The following is a 17,801-nucleotide window of genomic DNA, read 5'->3' as shown; positions in this document are numbered from 1 at the left end:
CACTCATTGTCAACATCTTGTCAAGAATCTCATCAAACAATTCCCGCGAGAATCTCGTTCAGGATTCATTTGCTTCGTTTATAGTTTATTCGCTTATAATAACTAGTTTACTTCGTATACATCAACTTTTTTTTTTCGTTTATAATAACTTTTTCCGTTTGGAATAGAGTTGATTTCGTTTGTGGTAGAATTGAATCCTTCTGAGGAAGCGTCAGTTTTGTTGAAAATACCTTGTATTGTATATGTATTACTATTACTTACCTTTATTTATTATATGTATTATATATAAATATAGGTATTAGGTAATAATAATTAATATAGTATACATATTATGTAGTATAATAAGTTTTATTCATGAATATATATATTTATATATGTAGTAGTAGTGTATGTTTATATACATACATGTATGTTTATTAGCATGTTTAGGTAGTTAGTCATCGGATACATTTCTTAGTTAGGAAATTTACTATAGTTTGTTATGTAGTACAGTAGTGTAAATACATGTGTTGTTACGGTAATTAAGGTAGTGTGATTTTCTCTAACCAAACGATTATCACGAATGCGGCGACGATGCGCGGTAGGTATATTTCGGCGACTCCGCTCGTCGGCCGGCCGCCCGCGCGGCTCGCGCCCGCTCGGTGCGCTGTTGCCAGCGCGTGCGTTATTCCGCGGCGCGCGGTTCCACTGCACTGCGGCCGTTACTAAGAAGTGATCCGATATTTTTTGCTGTATTACCGCGGAATGGATAAGTGCGGATGGTATCCTTATGTAAATGTGATCTAGACATGATTCGACAATGTTCCCTTTCATAATTTCTTTACGTGTTATTTTATTTATGCATCTAGTCCGAATTCAGCTAATAAAGTTTCATATTCCATTACCCGCCTATCCTGCTCTTTTAAGAGGTTAATATTTCGCCACACATAATTAAGTTATCTCGTGTTGAAAAACTTTTATCTAATATGTTACGTAATTCTTCGAGGAATTGTTTTATTTTATCTTTCCTGTTAATTTTTGGAGGACGATAGATACATAACAAATAAACCGGATCACTCCCGCAGTTATCGAGCACAATGGAAACGCACTCCGCCGATTGTAGGTTTCGTGTGTATTCCGTCTCGTTTACTCGAGCCTTCAATGAGTCGCGTGTGTAAACTAGTACTCCTCCCCCGGTTCGCCCCGTTCTTGTTAAACAATGAATATTAAAACCTTCAATTTTATAAAGTTGTATCATGGAAAAGTTAATGTTCGGTTCTGTTATAATTATAACATCAATGTATTTTAAATTATTATGTAGGGTAACTGTTAGTTCGTGGAAATTCTTTTTTAAGGATCTAATATTTAAATGCAATATACATAGACAGCTATTACGTTTTATGGATGATATCCACATATCTAAATTTTCTATTTCTACTGATGTAACTGTATTATCAATGATTATATCGATGTCGTTTGCGGGCGTGAATTAAACAATTAATATGTGAATATTATGGGGAATTATAAGTAGGTACTTAGGTGAGTAGGTAAATGTAACATTAAGAAAATAAACTAAGTACATAACATAATCCAACATACCTATGTTTATGTTTTGAGTAGATCGTTGACGTCGCCATCAGATCTTACCCAGATTGAGTTCTCGTCTTCTGATTTCTTGACCAACATTTTACCTTTGGACACCCAGATGTACTTGTATTTATTGTTTAGTTCTTTCTTCGTTTTCCGTAGCAGTGTTCTCGTCGCCTTTTTTTTTTTTTTGATGATGGAAAATCATCCAATGACTTTTCCCGCCTTGGGCGAGGCGAGAGGGAGTGTCAGACTCTTACTGACTAAAAACCACCCCGTTCCTACTCCTGCCCATCGAGCCGGAGCCCCGGTAAAACCGCTAGGTAGTCCGCAGCTCCGGATTAGGCATCAGCCCTACTGGGCCCCATCTATGGTGGTCTGATGGCTCTTTGAGGCGCGCGCAGAACGCGACGCGCCGCACGCACGGGTCTGGTTCTGGTCGGGCGGCGAGCTACCCTTGCTCACCGTCCGCAGACCCGCACTTACGGTGGCCGGAGTGTCTCTCGCGACGGCTGGGGCGTGAGGAGGTTCGTTCTCTCACTCGCCCCGCCTCCTTCTTAGCTAACATGACTGCTTCGCAGAAGGAGGAGACGGCATCCCAGTCGCTCCGCACCATGGCTTGTATCAGTGCCGGACGCGAGAGAGCGCCGTCGCCGACCACATCCCTGAGGACACGGCGGTGCTCAGCCCACGCAGGGCAGACCGCAAGCGTATGTTCCACCGTGTCCTCCGGGCGTTCTCGTCGCCTTAGTGAGGTCTTCATTAATATATATCTTATTATTGTTAGTACCACCGGTTATTTTGTCACTCGTTACATCCGCGAGCTTTCGACGTTGAGCCAGCCAGGCGTCACGTGACTCGGTGCCAGAAAATTTGAATCCTACGATTATTGATGATGTTTTAACTCCTTGTTTTCTAGGTTGGTTTCTTCTCACAAAATCGATATCATCGCTACTGACATTAATCATATTTCCGATCTTCGTTACTACTTCTTTCACATTCTCTCCCGGCAGCTGTTCTATACCTACGATTTCGATGTTATGTTTACGAGTTGACTGCTCAAAGTCGTGCACACGTTGTTCCAGGGCGCCGTTGCATTTTTCCAAGAATGTACACTTGTTGCTTATGTGTTCCACTGTTTTTTCTAGTGTTTTGATTTTAATTTTCGATTTCTCGTGTTCGGTTGGTAAAGTGTCGTATTTGTCGGATAGCAATTTCTTTTGCAGTTAGTCAATCTCGATTGCCTTTTATCCCTTTCAAAGAACTCTTCTACTATCCTCTTCGATAATTTCCTAGTCCAGTAAATTTCGTTCCGGAAGAAGTTTGACTCATCTGAAGTGCTTCTAATCGACATGTACATTTACTACTATCGAAAATTCTTTCACTTTTGACTTCTACGAACCCTTTTTAGTCAATTCCAACGTTTGTAGTAGTCGTATGTATCTTCCAACAGATTTTATCCAGCAAATATCGCTCCGAAACAAGTTTGACTCATCTCAAGTGCTTCTAGTCAACATGTATCTTTACTACTATCGAAAATTCTTTTACTACTAACCTCTACTAACCTCTACGAACCCTTTTTAGTCAATTCCAACGTTTGTAGTAGTCGTATGTATCTTCCAACAGATTTTATCCAGCAAATATCGGTCCGAAACGAGTTTGACTCATCTCAAGTGCTTCTAGTCAACATGTATCTTTACTACTATCGAAAATTCTTTTACTACTAACCTCTACTAACCTCTACGAACCCTTTTTAGTCAATTCCAACGTTTGTAGTAGTCGTATGTATCTTCCAACAGATTTTATCCAGCAAATATCGCTCCGAAACAAGTTTGACTCATCTCAAGTGCTTCTAGTCAACATGTATCTTTACTACTATCGAAAATTCTTTCACTACAAACCTCTACTAACCTCTACGAACCCTTTTTAATCAATTCCAACGTTTGTAGTAGTCGAATTTATCTTCCAACAGATTTTGTTCAGCAAATATCGATCCGAAACGAGTATGACTCATCTCAAGTGCTTCTAGTCAACATGTATCTTTACTACTATCGAAAATTCTTTCACTACAAACCTCTACTAACCTCCACGAACCCTTTTTAATCAATTCCAACGTTTGTAGTAGTCGAATTTATCTTCCAACAGATTTTGTTCAGCAAATATCGGTCCGAAACGAGTTTGACTCATTTCAAGTGCTTCTAGTCAACATGTATCTTTACTACTATCGAAAATTCTTTCACTACAAACCTCTACTAACATCTACGAACCCTTTTTAATCAATTCCAACGTTTGTAGTAGTCGAATTTATCTTCCAACAGATTTTGTTCAGCAAATATCGGTCCGAAACGAGTTTGACTCATCTCAAGTGCTTCTAGTCACCATATATCTTTACTACTATCAAAAATTCTTTCACTACAAACCTCTACTAACATCTACGAACCCTTTTTAATCAATTCCAACGTTTGTAGTAGTCGAATTTATCTTCCAACAGATTTTGTTCAGCAAATATCGGTCCGAAACGAGTTTGACTCATCTCAAGTGCTTCTAGTTAACATGTATCTTTACTACTATCGAAAATTCTTTCACTACAAACCTCTACTAACATCTACGAACCCTTTTTAATCAATTCCAACGTTTGTAGTAGTCGAATTTATCTTCCAACAGATTTTGTTCAGCAAATATCGGTCCGAAACGAGTTTGACTCATCTCAAGTGCTTCTAGTCAACATGTATCTTTACTACTATCGAAAATTCTTTCACTACAAACCTCTACTAACATCTACGAACCCTTTTTAATCAATTCCAACGTTTGTAGTAGTCGAATTTATCTTCCAACAGATTTTGTTCAGCAAATATCGGTCCGAAACGAGTTTGACTCATCTCAAGTGCTTCTAGTCAACATGTATCTTTACTACTATCGAAAATTCTTTCACTACAAACCTCTACTAACCTCTACGAACCCTTTTTAATCAATTCCAACGTTTGTAGTAGTCGAATTTATCTTCCAACAGATTTTGTTCAGCAAATATCGCTCCCAAACGAGTATGACTCATCTCAAGTGCTTCTAGTCAACATGTATCTTTACTACTATCGAAAATTCTTTCACTACAAACCTCTACTAACCTCTACGAACCCTTTTTAATCAATTCCAACGTTTGTAGTAGTCGAATTTATCTTCCAACAGATTTTGTTCAGCAAATATCGCTCCCAAACGAGTATGACTCATCTCAAGTGCTTCTAGTCAACATGTATCTTTACTACTATCGAAAATTCTTTCACTACAAACCTCTACTAACCTCTACGAACCCTTTTTAATCAATTCCAACGTTTGTAGTAGTCGAATTTATCTTCCAACAGATTTTGTTCAGCAAATATCGCTCCCAAACGAGTATGACTCATCTCAAGTGCTTCTAGTCAACATGTATCTTTACTACTATCGAAAATTCTTTCACTACAAACCTCTACTAACATCTACGAACCCTTTTTAATCAATTCCAACGTTTGTAGTAGTCGAATTTATTTTCCAACAGATTTTGTTCAGCAAATATCGGTCCGAAACGAGTTTGACTCATCTCAAGTGCTTCTAGTCAACATGTATCTTTACTACTATCGAAAATTATTTCACTACAAACCTCTACTAACCTCCACGAACCCTTTTTAATCAATTCCAACGTTTGTAGTAGTCGAATTTATCTTCCAACAGATTTTGTTCAGCAAATATCGGTCCGAAACGAGTTTGACTCATCTCAAGTGCTTCTAGTCAACATGTATCTTTACTACTATCGAAAATTCTTTCACTACTAACCTCTACGAACCCTTTTTAGTAAATTTTAACGTTTGTAGTAATCGTATATGCTTTGAAACAGTATTTAGGTAATAAAAATCGTTTTAAAAAAATACTCCGAAACGATTTCTTTTTTATTTTTTTTTCTATTTTACTACAAACGAAAAAAATTGCACTACAATCCACTACTAACGTTCATTTATGAGAAACAACCGGAAAATTTTTTTTTTTTAATTTCGGGGGATGACATTTTTTAACTATTTTTTTAAAATTTTTCGGTATTACTACTAACGAAAATAGCTTCACTACTATCCACTACTAATCGAAATCTTTCGAAAAACCATTGGAAATACCAATATTTCCAAAGTCGGGTGCCAAGTTCACACAGGTATAATAAAATGGGCCACAAAACAAATGACGTTACACAAAATGGACTTTAAACCCCTAAAAACCGCAGGGTTTAACCCTAGGTCGGGTTAAAAACCCGAAGTGTGATTTAATAAATAATATTACCTACGGCGTTGCTCACTTTAGTTGGCTACCTTTTGAAATATGAGCCGAGAGTTCTGAGAACGCCTACCTGACCATATATTTCAAAGAAACTTCGTTTTATTACTTCTATAGAAAAATATTTAGTAAAACATTGACGTATTTGTAGTTAAGTGAATGTTTTACTGGGATTTTGGAAGTCGATGGATATTTATTGGTTTTTAAAACGGTTTTGTAGTTGCTTCGTAAGTCATAACACATCAACAGCTTTTAAATGGCCACTGCTGACCAAAGGCCTCTTCTTCTTGTTATTGCTTGTTTGAGTCAAATTTAGTAACTGGAATTTAACCCTCTTCCTAACATCTGATCGATCTGATGTTTGGTACACCCTCTTAATCTTGATGGCTACTTATATGTATAATATTAGCCCATTAATTATTAGGTACAAATAAAAAATATTATTATGAATTGTAACTATGTACTTGTTTATAGTTTAAAAAGGATATAGAGTACATCTCTCGGTTTCTTAATTAAATAACAACTCTTTAACATGTCCAACATATTTTCGATCGATCGATCGACGTAAATATACACCATCACGTCAATTCACCCATTAGGTATTGACAAAATCTCCAATACATTTTCAACTTTACAACCAAGAAGAATAAGGTTGAAAGTACATCAATCTAAATATTAGAATGGGATAGCTTTATATGCTGTGTACAAAGGCCAATAAAGGCATATTAGTTTCTTGTTGAAGTACTAGGTACTTCATAAGTTATTGATCGCCGATTTAACCGCAAAACCTCTGCGGTTAATACAATATTATATTCAAGGTGTTCTCGATATTAAAACCATGAATACCTAAGGGTTTATTGTGAGGGAAACCTTTAGGCTATCTGTAGAGGTAGGTATTTACACTTACTATAGAATAGGGATGATGACGGGGTATGAAAATTAAAAATCTATTAAGTTCGTCAGATAATGAAAAAATATGAAATAGGTAACCAGTTACGTATTTTTTTTTTGTTTTGTCATATAAGATAACAATACTCAGATAAAACGAATGAAAGTTTTGGAGTGGGAGTAAATACGTCATTTCTACGTCTACGTATAAAATGTACCTAGAAGTGTTTAGTTATATGTAATGTTAAATTAAACCAAAAACATTATGATTACTAAAATTTTGATATTTCGTAAATTCTGACAGATACTCAAGTTGTAACTAACTAGAAGCTGAATACACAAGAAAATTAATTACAGAGCCTACAGCGTTTTACGGCCTGAAACCCTAATATGAGGGTCTTAGCCGACCGCGCTAAATAGGGAGGTTCGCGTTGATTAAATATGTCTTAGTAAGTACATAACTACTTGCGTGTGTGTTTTAATATTTTAGAGAGGGTTACTGCTCAGTTGGTAAGGGTTGAGAAAAGAGATTTTGAGATCAACTTAGTTACTAACAGCCGTACTCAGAGTCATTAAATGGTTACTTAACCCAGTCCTCAGCAATTGTTTTCGATACAAAATCGTTACTAAGGAATAGTTTAAGTAATCATTAAATTACTCTGAGTGCGACAGTAAGACTTATCACACTAATATTATAAATGTGAAAGTTTGTTTGTTTGTCCGTCAATCACGCTGAAACTACTGAACGGATTTTAATGAAATTTGGTATACAGACAGGGTATGAGCTAACTTGGGTGATAGGATGCCTTTAATCCCACGTGAACGCGGGCGAAACCGCTGGCAGAAGCTAACTAGTATCATTATAAAGATAACCTCTTTATAATAACTCCTATATACAGTAAGTACCTAATTAGAAGCAAAAGATTTCCTTTGACAAGCCAGTTTCTTATTACAATTAGGTATAATATTAAAACTGACGAGCACATAATCATGGCGCCGATGATATTGAGTTTAAAACGTGCTTATCATGAACAAATCAAGGTTGCATGCAAGTATGTAGTAACTAACAACTAGTAGGTAATCATTACTATCCGATAACATGAAAAACAATTGACAATAGTCTGTCTTTTTTCACGTCACTACAGAATATGCAACGTCACGCCTTTTATCCCCGAAGGGGTAGGCAGAGGCGCACATTACGGCACGTTATGCCGCTATACAATGTACACCCACTTTTCACCATTTGTATTATAAGGCCCATGTAATAGGGGGTGAGCCTATTGCCATATACTGGACATAATTCCAGACTCGGTAATCATTACTAACTATCCGATAACATAAAAACAATAGTCTGTCTTTTTTCACGTCACAACGAAGTATGGAAATGTTTTTGAATCTGAGGAAAAGATATACTGAAAAGTGCCTATGGTTAAAATCGGGCAGAAAGTTAGTCTTTTATAATTGTTGTACCTAGTATGTAAACCAAGACAGACAAGTTGCAAGGTGATTGTAAATGACGTATCCTATCTTAACCTTCGTAAATTTCATACTTATTGGACGCATTTCGGACGGATTTCCCCAAACCCAAGAGATAGTCGGATAAAAACAATCTTCAATTTTGCTATTAAAACTGTGCCTATCTACTTAAACAATACTGTTTAAATAAAAAAGAATTAGTTAGATATCTATTACTAAGTTAACTATAAAGAGAAAAGAAAATGCCAATTACGAAAAACTTGCAAAATTCCAGTTTATTGCACAATGTTTTGCAGACAACCATTCAGTTTTTAAACAACTATTTTTGCGAGAGATTAGTATACTACTTCTGTATTTAAAACTTTGAAATTAGAACCTTACTTCTATTTTTTATTTACAAATCCTTGCCAGTTGCGCAATTAATACGTAGTTACACCTAGTTAAAAAAATAACAATAGTAACTATAATAATTTTAATTGTTGGCAATCTTTTAATTGACGTCTTGAAGTACGAGGTTACTCGATAAGTTGTGAATTAAAATCATCGTAAGAGGTAACTACAAGAGCTATAAAGCTAGTTTTTCCGGAAGAATGAAAGCTAAGAACCTTCTTGGTTGGCTACTTAGGTAGTGTACTGTGTAATTGTTGAACCGGTCATACCATTCACAGCATAAGAAATGGAGGGACATAGATAATTACGTCTACCTAGACAATTATCAAACGAAATCCAGACTGCTATCTAGGTAGCTTCTGGTCATTTCGGTCTCATTACTGTGAGAAACGTTACCCAGTCTATGTTGTCCTAAATAAAACCATCTATCTCTGCCTCATTTCAGAATCTGCCTAGTTACATATAGGTAATCTGCGCAGAGTAGGTATCTAACTAACAAACTATCCATCATTACAATTTACAACCTAAATCCTCTTGTAACTTGATAGTTGGTAGCTTCAACACACGAATTTCATTTCGAGAATAGGCCCAAATATCTGTACCTACTACCACTCGACACTGGCAGTATAGTCGACAACACTGTATAGGAGAATCCGTTGCCAATCAAGAAGAAAAAAAAACTGTACCTATGAATCTATCATTACCCGACTGCGCCAGAAGGAGGGTTATGAGCTAACGTAATGAAATGAATGATTTCCTTGACTTGTTTACCCTTGTACTTATTAGATAAAATATAAATATGTAGATATCATAAATAAATAAACAACTTATTTAAACACTACATCGCATAATGATGTCAATATTATTCCAGTCAATTACTGTGTGAACGGACCATCATCGTGAATGGTCGAAAGTTTTTGCGTGAGCTGGCACAAATATGGTTTTTTCACATCAACCTTGGAGTTTTAGACACAGCGGTTAGTTTAGAAACATTCCGTATAATGTTAAATCAAGTAATATTTACACAATTGTGTGAAACCGCTAATCGATTGATGAAAATCCTTGAATTTTTCATCACAAGTACAGGTAAGTCATTATGCGGGTATGTAAGTTTAATTGCATTAGTGTATCGTGCAGTTGAACAAACAGATAACTAACTTTACCACCAGTCTATCAAACAAATTCGCCTCGATAACGATAAAACTCTAGCTTTATCCAGTTTTATCGAAAAATACACTAACAAGCCACGTAGAAACAGTTCTGACAATTGTTTGATAAGAAAAATAATAGGTACCAACCGTAAATAAATCCGTTCACTTCGCGCTCACAACAGCGCGGCTACCTGCGATATTTGCAACATTCCAAAATATGCACACAAAACAAAATTATTTTCTCACAAATATTCAATTCACTGAACACAGAAACCGTTTTGACACTCGCGCAAACCCCGCGGTACTTTCAAAAAAAAAGTATTTTTACAACGTTTTTTTACGAAAGTTGTCACGTGTGCCGGCGAAGCGACGTACGTCCACCACGCTCAACGCTTCGACGCGAACTGACGGCCATGCGAGAGGGAGAGAAAGCACAGATAAAATTTGAATGGAAAACTGTAGGAGTGAAAGGGATGGTGTTATGAGAATGAAGTTAGCGGGCCCGCGACTGTATGACCGGGAGTGACCACATGGCACGCATTTAGTTTTAGTACAATCATTGCACAAATTGTGAGTTGGCGCGTTTTTGTACCGAGCGCGGGCCACGTGTTTCAAATATGGTTCCAAAATAAAAACATTATGGTTTTTTTGGTTGTCGAAGTGGATACTTAAGTCAGTGGAGTTTTTAATGCGTCGCAGGTTCTTCATATAATTTTACGATGCTTGCAGCTAGGGATTTTTTTAATTTACATATTTTTATCAAAACGCGTAAGGATAAAGGAAAAATAAGAGTACAAAATTATGCGAAGTCATATTTATCTGAGCTCATTTCTTCGTGCGCATACTTTACCACATCTTTCCAACTTACTTATTTTTTTAAAATGCCTCCCTAAGTATTTAATGAAAACGCAAGTACCAGCTACCATCAAGTTATAATTAAATTAATAAGGAAAAAAAGTAAACTCTGTCCTTTATTTAATTATTTTACTACACAAGACCCTTCTAGTTACCGAGGGTAATTAAGTTATTTAATTAAACGTAACAAGAAATTAATTGAGAAAATCTCGAACCAAACTTACCGATTCGTATGAAACTCAGGTAGGCAACGTCGGAAAAATTAATAAGAAATATTTGTAAAGCCCCTCAACTTCTGTATAATATTACTTACCTACTTTATTACACTATAAATAAGGTCTAGATTCCTATGTAGCTCTACACACAGGAATTAATTAAACGATCCACAGAAAAAAGGCGTATGTGGTATTTATTATTTTTTCTACATCAAACAAAAATAGAAGAGGCAGCTTGTTATATTCCGTAGGTCATTCCTATCCTCAGGCGAATACCCAATTTCTCGATATTTCAGCACAAAAATGTTGGTAAAAATGATATAATTCACATTTATGCCGGGTAAAAGGCGTAAGGTGTAAAAAACGGGCCATGAATATTATACGAAACGAGAGGTCGTTGCCGAGAACATAGAAAAAAAAGTTTTATGTCCGTTTTTATTTCGCATTCGAGTTTGGAACGAAAGCGGCGCGCTTTTTTTTTTGAATTTCTGAGTTGTGTAACTTCTGTTGTTGAACGGGAAATGTTGTCGATTGCAACATTTATTGGAACATGATGCTTTTTCAATGTCCGCCATTTTGGTTTTGTAAAAAAAATTGGGTCAGTTTTTCGATATTTTGTGTTAATAATTTATGATTTATGCACCGTTTACACACATGTGGTTTATTTATGGATAAATAAAATAAATAAAAATCTAACAAATCCGCCTCATGAGTAATTTATTTATTTATCATTTTATCTAAGTAAGTAACGTTGAAATTCAAATAAATCACTAAATTACATTTTTTTTTGTAAATTTTTACATTTAATAAAATAAGACTTCATTTTAAATGACTGGTGCAGCGTAGTTTCCTACGAGTACATTCAATGCCTTCTCTTTCGGAGGTTAAAAGACGTGATGTTTCACACGTAGCACTAGTTGAACGGATGATTCCTAGTATTATAGTTTACGATTTAGGAATTCCTAGTACATGAGCGAGTTCGCCTTATGCGATACGTGAAATGTAACGTGCTATCGATATGTAAATATAGATGAAAATTCAAACTAACTAGGTAATTAAATAATGAATTAAGTATACGTATTACTACCAGGAAATTATCCCAGAGATATTATAGGTATAGGTTTAGGTAGGTGTAGGTTCCAAAAAAAAAAAAAAAACCAGCGTGTGTGGGATTAGTAATAAAACGTCAAAAAAACTTAAAAAACGTCATTTATCGCGCTAATCTACAGAATAATAATTATCTTTGTGTTGGACTACATTTATCGAGTAAGGTTGTGTATTATAAAACATTACGCCACGACCAATAGGAGCCGAACAAAGCGCGTGAAACTGCGCGGGAGTAGATTCCACATAAGTACTTATAATATTAAGCTATTTAATTCCTGAAAGGGTACACCATCTATACGTCATATAAATCAATTAAATTTATAAACCGAAAAACTGCGAGCTTCAGTAAAAATAAAATAAAACTTTTACTTTAAATCCGACACCTATTAGTCACACTGCCTGCTACCTATCTACTCAACTAAAGAGGCAGCCAAGGCACACTTAAAAAAAAAAACAAAATACTCACACAAAAAATACTTACCTACTCCAATCTAGATCAAAGCATACTTTCCACCGAGTAAAGGCAAAGCTAAAAAGGATCGATAGCCTTTAGGAATTCTGAGTAGCAGCACTATTTACCAGTTTGATTAAACCAGGCTAGGTTTAGCTGGAAACCTAGCCCACAGGCCACAGGTTCATTTCAATTCTATTTGTAGGTACCTGGCATTTACCTTGGAATTGTACATATCGCCTGAAGTTATACTGAAAAACATTTAACTTAACCAAAATGTAGTACAATTACAACTAGATTTTTTTCATGGTTTTGTCTGCATTAATAAGCTTGTGTTCTTCTTCACTGTTTACTTAAAATAAATTGTTTACTTTATGTTATGTAACTAGATTAAGAGAAAGATTGTAAAACTACGTCGTGTGAAATAAACTATTATTTTTTTTTCTTCTTATTATCCACATTATGTAGGTATGTACATTTCCAAGAAGATTTTTATGGAGTAAGCCGGTAAACTAGCTACCGAATCACCTGATGGTAAGCAATCGCCACCACCCATTGACACTCGGAACACTAGGGGCATTGCCGGCCTTTTGGGGGTTAGGAATTTAAGGGTTGTTAGGGAATCGGGGATTTGGAAGAAGATTAGGAACGAGGGTAATTGAGCCTCCGGAAACCTCACTCCCACAACGAAACACAACGCGAGCGTTATATCACGTCGGTTTTCTGTGAGGCCGTGGTATCACTCCGGTCGAGCCGGCCCATTCGTGCCGAAGCATGGCACTTTATTATAGTTATCCTTTTAATAAAATGTGGGAGAGCCACCAACAAACAAACTTACTTTCGCATTTAAATATTAACATGAGCAAAACATAATAATATATTTAATTTAAGACTTCAGAAACAAAGGTACATCACTATGTGATTAGTGACGTGACATTCTCAAAAGAACAATGTCCAACTAGCTTCAAAGGGAGCCTTTTGAAACAAAGCTTTAGCCTCTTACTATAGAGTGGTGTTATGGTGATAAGCGGAGCGGGAGCGATTGTGTTTAGCCGCCATGTTGAAAAAAAAACCGCAGTTAGTGTGTCAGAATTTGATGTGGTATGGTGAATTGAATGTTGCAAAAATATCTTAATTTCTTTTAATTTTTTTTAAAGGGACTGAAATATGTACTTTTTTTTTAATTAAAAAAAGCGAGCTATGTTAAAATTACATGTTTACTTTACCCCCTGCATTGTTCCAAAGTCAAGTAATATCCCTAAAAACTTGGACTAAGATTGAAAATTTGCTGAAAATCGCATAAAAATGGGTTCAGCCAAACTCGAGACTCTTTAATTCGGTTAAAAATTCTCTGAGGAATCTGGAAATTAGTTCATTACTTTGCAATTTACTTGTCCTTTATGCCTACTGTTAAAACAAAAACATATTAGTCTGACATCTGAATTGAAAAGCACGAAGCGATTTTTAACCGCATCGATATAATTAATGCTACAAAATCGCTACATCCCATCACAGAAGCCTCACCCTAACAGCATGTCGTATAAAGCTTTTTGCACAAGCTTTTGAGCGTTACATACTTGAGTGTGCACTGTGCAAGTGTTGCGTCTAAGTTGTACAGTCAGTAGCAGTCAGTAGCAGTCACTACAAGTCACTACGACTCACTACGAGTCACTACAAGTCACTACGAGCCAACTTGCTCCTCTCGTGTCTTTTACTGGATACATCATTAATGTTACTTGGAAAGACTTTGAAGGTATTTCGTATTGTTCCTTGTTATAGTAATATTTTGAATTTATATTTAAGTTATGTTTTGCATAGTAGTTGTTGTATTATTTTCTTTTGACTTGTCTCCCGTAGATTTTGTTTTAAGTTAACGAATGGCATCTCTCTATTAATGAACTTGTGTGATGTCAAAACATTTCTGAAATAATAGCAGCGATTTTTGCATGGGGCTATTATTGAATAGTTTTAGGTTTAATTAATGTGTATGTTAATAGATTCACCCCCAGGGCTAGGTTTAGAGCATGAGATATATGACAAAACTGGTTAAAAGTAGATGTCACACTTTTTTTAAGGGACCTTACCAATGTCTTCTCCAGTCCCCGGCGGCGCGAGAGGAAGTGTCAGACTCTTACTGACTAAAAACTACTAAAGGAACTCCTGGTTCCTACTCCTGCTTTTCCCGGTATCCCGCGAGGCAGTCCGGAGCTCCGGATCGGCATCAGCCCTACTGGGACCCCTTCTGTGGTGGTCTGATGGCTCTTTAAGGCGCGCGCGGAACGCGACACTGAACTGTATTAACTTATCTCTGCCTAACTCCTCTTGGATTAAAAGGTTTACCCTTAGACTAAAAGATTGCCGATATTTATGTTAAATGCTATCCTATAATCCCATAAAATCTACCCAAAATCCAGCAAATAGCCTTCAATTCCTAAACAGTATCTTAGACTTAAGTACATTATTTACCATCAATAAATCTCGTACATAGGCTAAGTATTTTATTTACAACTGTAATATATTCTGCTTACCAGCGAACGGAAGAGGCGTTTCCACACAAGTGTGGCATATATCGCACAGCTTCTGGAGTATCCAGTTTTTAGACTAAGGTTTTAACCTGACTCTGGCTACTACATGTTTTATTATTTAGTAGGTCCGCGTTTGGTTACCAACTCGTCTGGTGGTAGGAGATGATGTGGCCAACGTTGGAGCACATCTGCTTAGAAGCAAGCTGTTGTTCACTTTGGATTTGAAGACATCCGAGTTGGATCTTGTTTCTAGAAGAAGCAGAGAATCGAGCTGAAGAAATACCACTCCTTAGCGGTGCCAAAACTTCTTGTGTGAATGAGTAGTTGGTTTTGAATAGGAGGCAAACGAGCAAACGAGTCACCTGATGGTAAGCGATCAGCGCTGCCCATGGACACCCGCAACACCAGAGGAGTCATATGAATGTATGAGAAACATGGCCCTAGGTGGCTGAACTGCCAAACAAAGGTTTAATCCCCGGGTAGGGAAAAGTATTATTGGACTCTAGGCTTTTTTCAGGTATCAAAATTCTCGAATTTTGCCCGCAGTATGGCTATAGGTTACTGTACAAACGGACAAAATAAAAATGTTCTCAATAAAGAAAACATTACTACTTTCATTGCTACTGAGAGAAAATGAAAATAATTTATTACTTCACCGTTCAATTTATTGCCGAGTTCTTGTTCCAATACTATTTATGTTGGATATTATCACTTTTAACTCCTTGTTCTGATATAAAAATAACACTATTTGAGCTAATATTGAGAAGACAAAAGTTTTTAGTATTAACAGACTTTAAAACAAAAGGATAGGGGCTGAGCAAGCAAGGGGGCAAGCACCAACTTGTACAAGATGGACATAATATGATGCACAGCGTAGGACGTCTACCCATAAGGTCGACAGATGACCTGACTCCAACTGGCCTATTTGGAAGTTTAGGGGAGTGCCTATGTCAGTAAGAGTCTGACACTCCCTCTTTGCCTCGCTCAAGGTGGGAGAAGTCATTGGATGATTTACTCTCAAAAAAAAGGGTAGGCCTATGTACAGCAGTGGACGTCTTACGGCTGATATGAATATGATGATGATGAATATACAAAAACGAAGACCTTAGTTTTTTGAGAGTGGACTGTTACATCTATGACCCTTGCTCCACGTCTATTGACTTTAAGTGGGTTCCACTCATTAGTGACCAATAATCGGAGTCCTAAGATACTGCGCTCCATGACTCGCTGGCAAACTTTTACCGTACTATCAGAAAACAAAACATTGTTCCTATTTTGGTACCTAGGAAAGTAAGATGCCTTAAACCTAAGTTTCCCCTTCTCAAAGTCAACAGATCCTATTTCAAAGTCAGCACTAAATGCCTAAATATAAGAAGAACTAAAATTAACCCTATCCTGTCTAAGCCACCGCCTTTAAAAGCTTTGACGTGCTTTACAATACAGCACCTTATCACCACAACAAAGAGTCTAATTTCCTTTATCTAGAACATAGGAAGTGGACACCAACTTAGGTTTTAGAGAAAAGGATTCTAAAGTTATGGTATTAAAGTTGGTATTTCTTTGTGATAGTTTCAAGTGCCGTTGAACGTTGAGTGGAGCATCCAGGCTCCTTTAAAGCGTTTTCCAAATGCTGTAAAGTCAATTTTATCGGGAGGAAATTTTTATAGTGTTGTTAGGAGGTAGGCAGATGTCCTAGTGGTCTTTTTTTAGGGTTCCTGTAGCTCGACTAAATAGTGGAGTTCTGGAGGAAGAATAAAATTGCAACAGCGGTTTCGATTTATAATTGACACCTATTTTTATCACTAGTTTGGTATATGGAGGTGTTTAAACTTATTTATAGAAAACTACAACAATAGGTCTACCAGCAAATTGGGTCTGAGACCTTTTGATTAGCATTAGTACGTGTGACCACTCGCCCATAGACACAGTAACTGCTAAATAATAATAAAAAAAAAATGAATATTAACAATACCAAATTACCATTGAGAGCTGTATACACTGATAAGTGACAAATTTACAGCAAATTGGTGAAAAATATATTATAATGTGTGAAATCTAGTGAATAAGTCGTTCTTGTATCTTAAAATAAATAAATAACAAAATAAAATACCATAACCAAAAAATCCAATCCCTCATGGCAGTCACCACAAAACAAACCCGAAAACAGTCGAACTTTGCCGAATGCATCCGAACACAATAAGTATCGCCATAAAACTATATAAAAGTAATAATGACAGTTCCTCCCCTCTTAGTGGGGGGAATCAGTCAGGAGTCGGCATTATCGGCTTTTGCGATTCATTTTATATCACCTCCTCTGAAGATGTAAGGAGGGAGAGCGTTTGATCTGTCTTCAATGAGGTAATAAGAGTTATCAGGGATTAGGGGAGAAAAGTAAGGTGTCTTTTGAGCATTGTTTTCGACTAAAAACAACGGTTTACTGCTGTACTAGTAATAGCTGTACTAGTTTCGAGTCACAGACGGACTCTTCATTTGCACTCGTTGCTCATGATGAGTCCCTCCATTAGTTTTAGTTTAGGTTCCCGCCCCTGGTCACCCGAAACACCAGAGGCGTTACAAGTGTGTTGCCGACCTTTGTTAGGAAGGCAGTTAGGAATTTAAGGGTTGTTACGGAAACGGGGAATGGGAAGATTGGTACTTCTCACACTGTATCCTAATATAATGAAATGCCACACACTAGGATTTTCGCGTTAACAAACATACAAGTTCACATACACATGACACCCATACGCGGAACAACAATTTGTGGATCACACAAAGAGTTGCTCCGTGCGGGAATCGAACCCGCTACACTACACGTTGCGTGGCAGCAGCCACCGTGAGCCGTGCAGTCATGACCATACATGTATTTATATGAGACATAGCTAGT

The 17,801-nt window shown here is 36.8% G+C and overlaps 2 protein-coding genes across 2 annotated transcripts in view; both read right to left on the bottom strand.

The window, feature by feature from the left end:
- The window catches only part of LOC118271695 (uncharacterized), a 180,488-nt gene extending 170,314 nt beyond the window's left edge, over positions 1-10,174 (bottom strand). The window contains exon 1 of the mRNA XM_035587850.2: positions 9,909-10,174. The gene's annotated coding sequence lies outside the window, so the exon portion shown is untranslated. The remainder of the gene's footprint in view (positions 1-9,908) is intronic.
- On the bottom strand, positions 407-2,789 carry LOC126910702 (uncharacterized; the record flags this gene model as incomplete). Its single annotated transcript, XM_050693814.1, has 2 exons — positions 407-1,743; positions 2,313-2,789. Coding segments are annotated over 2 exons (636 nt in total), but the record flags the coding sequence as incomplete, so codon positions are not given.
- Positions 10,175-17,801: the final 7,627 nt, after the last annotated feature.

The sequence above is a fragment of the Spodoptera frugiperda genome, chromosome 5 (assembly GCF_023101765.2).
Source record: "Spodoptera frugiperda isolate SF20-4 chromosome 5, AGI-APGP_CSIRO_Sfru_2.0, whole genome shotgun sequence".
NCBI lineage: Eukaryota > Metazoa > Arthropoda > Insecta > Lepidoptera > Noctuidae > Spodoptera > Spodoptera frugiperda.
Note: the sequence above shows the minus strand (reverse complement) of the source record. Positions and strands in the feature narration are given on the sequence as shown.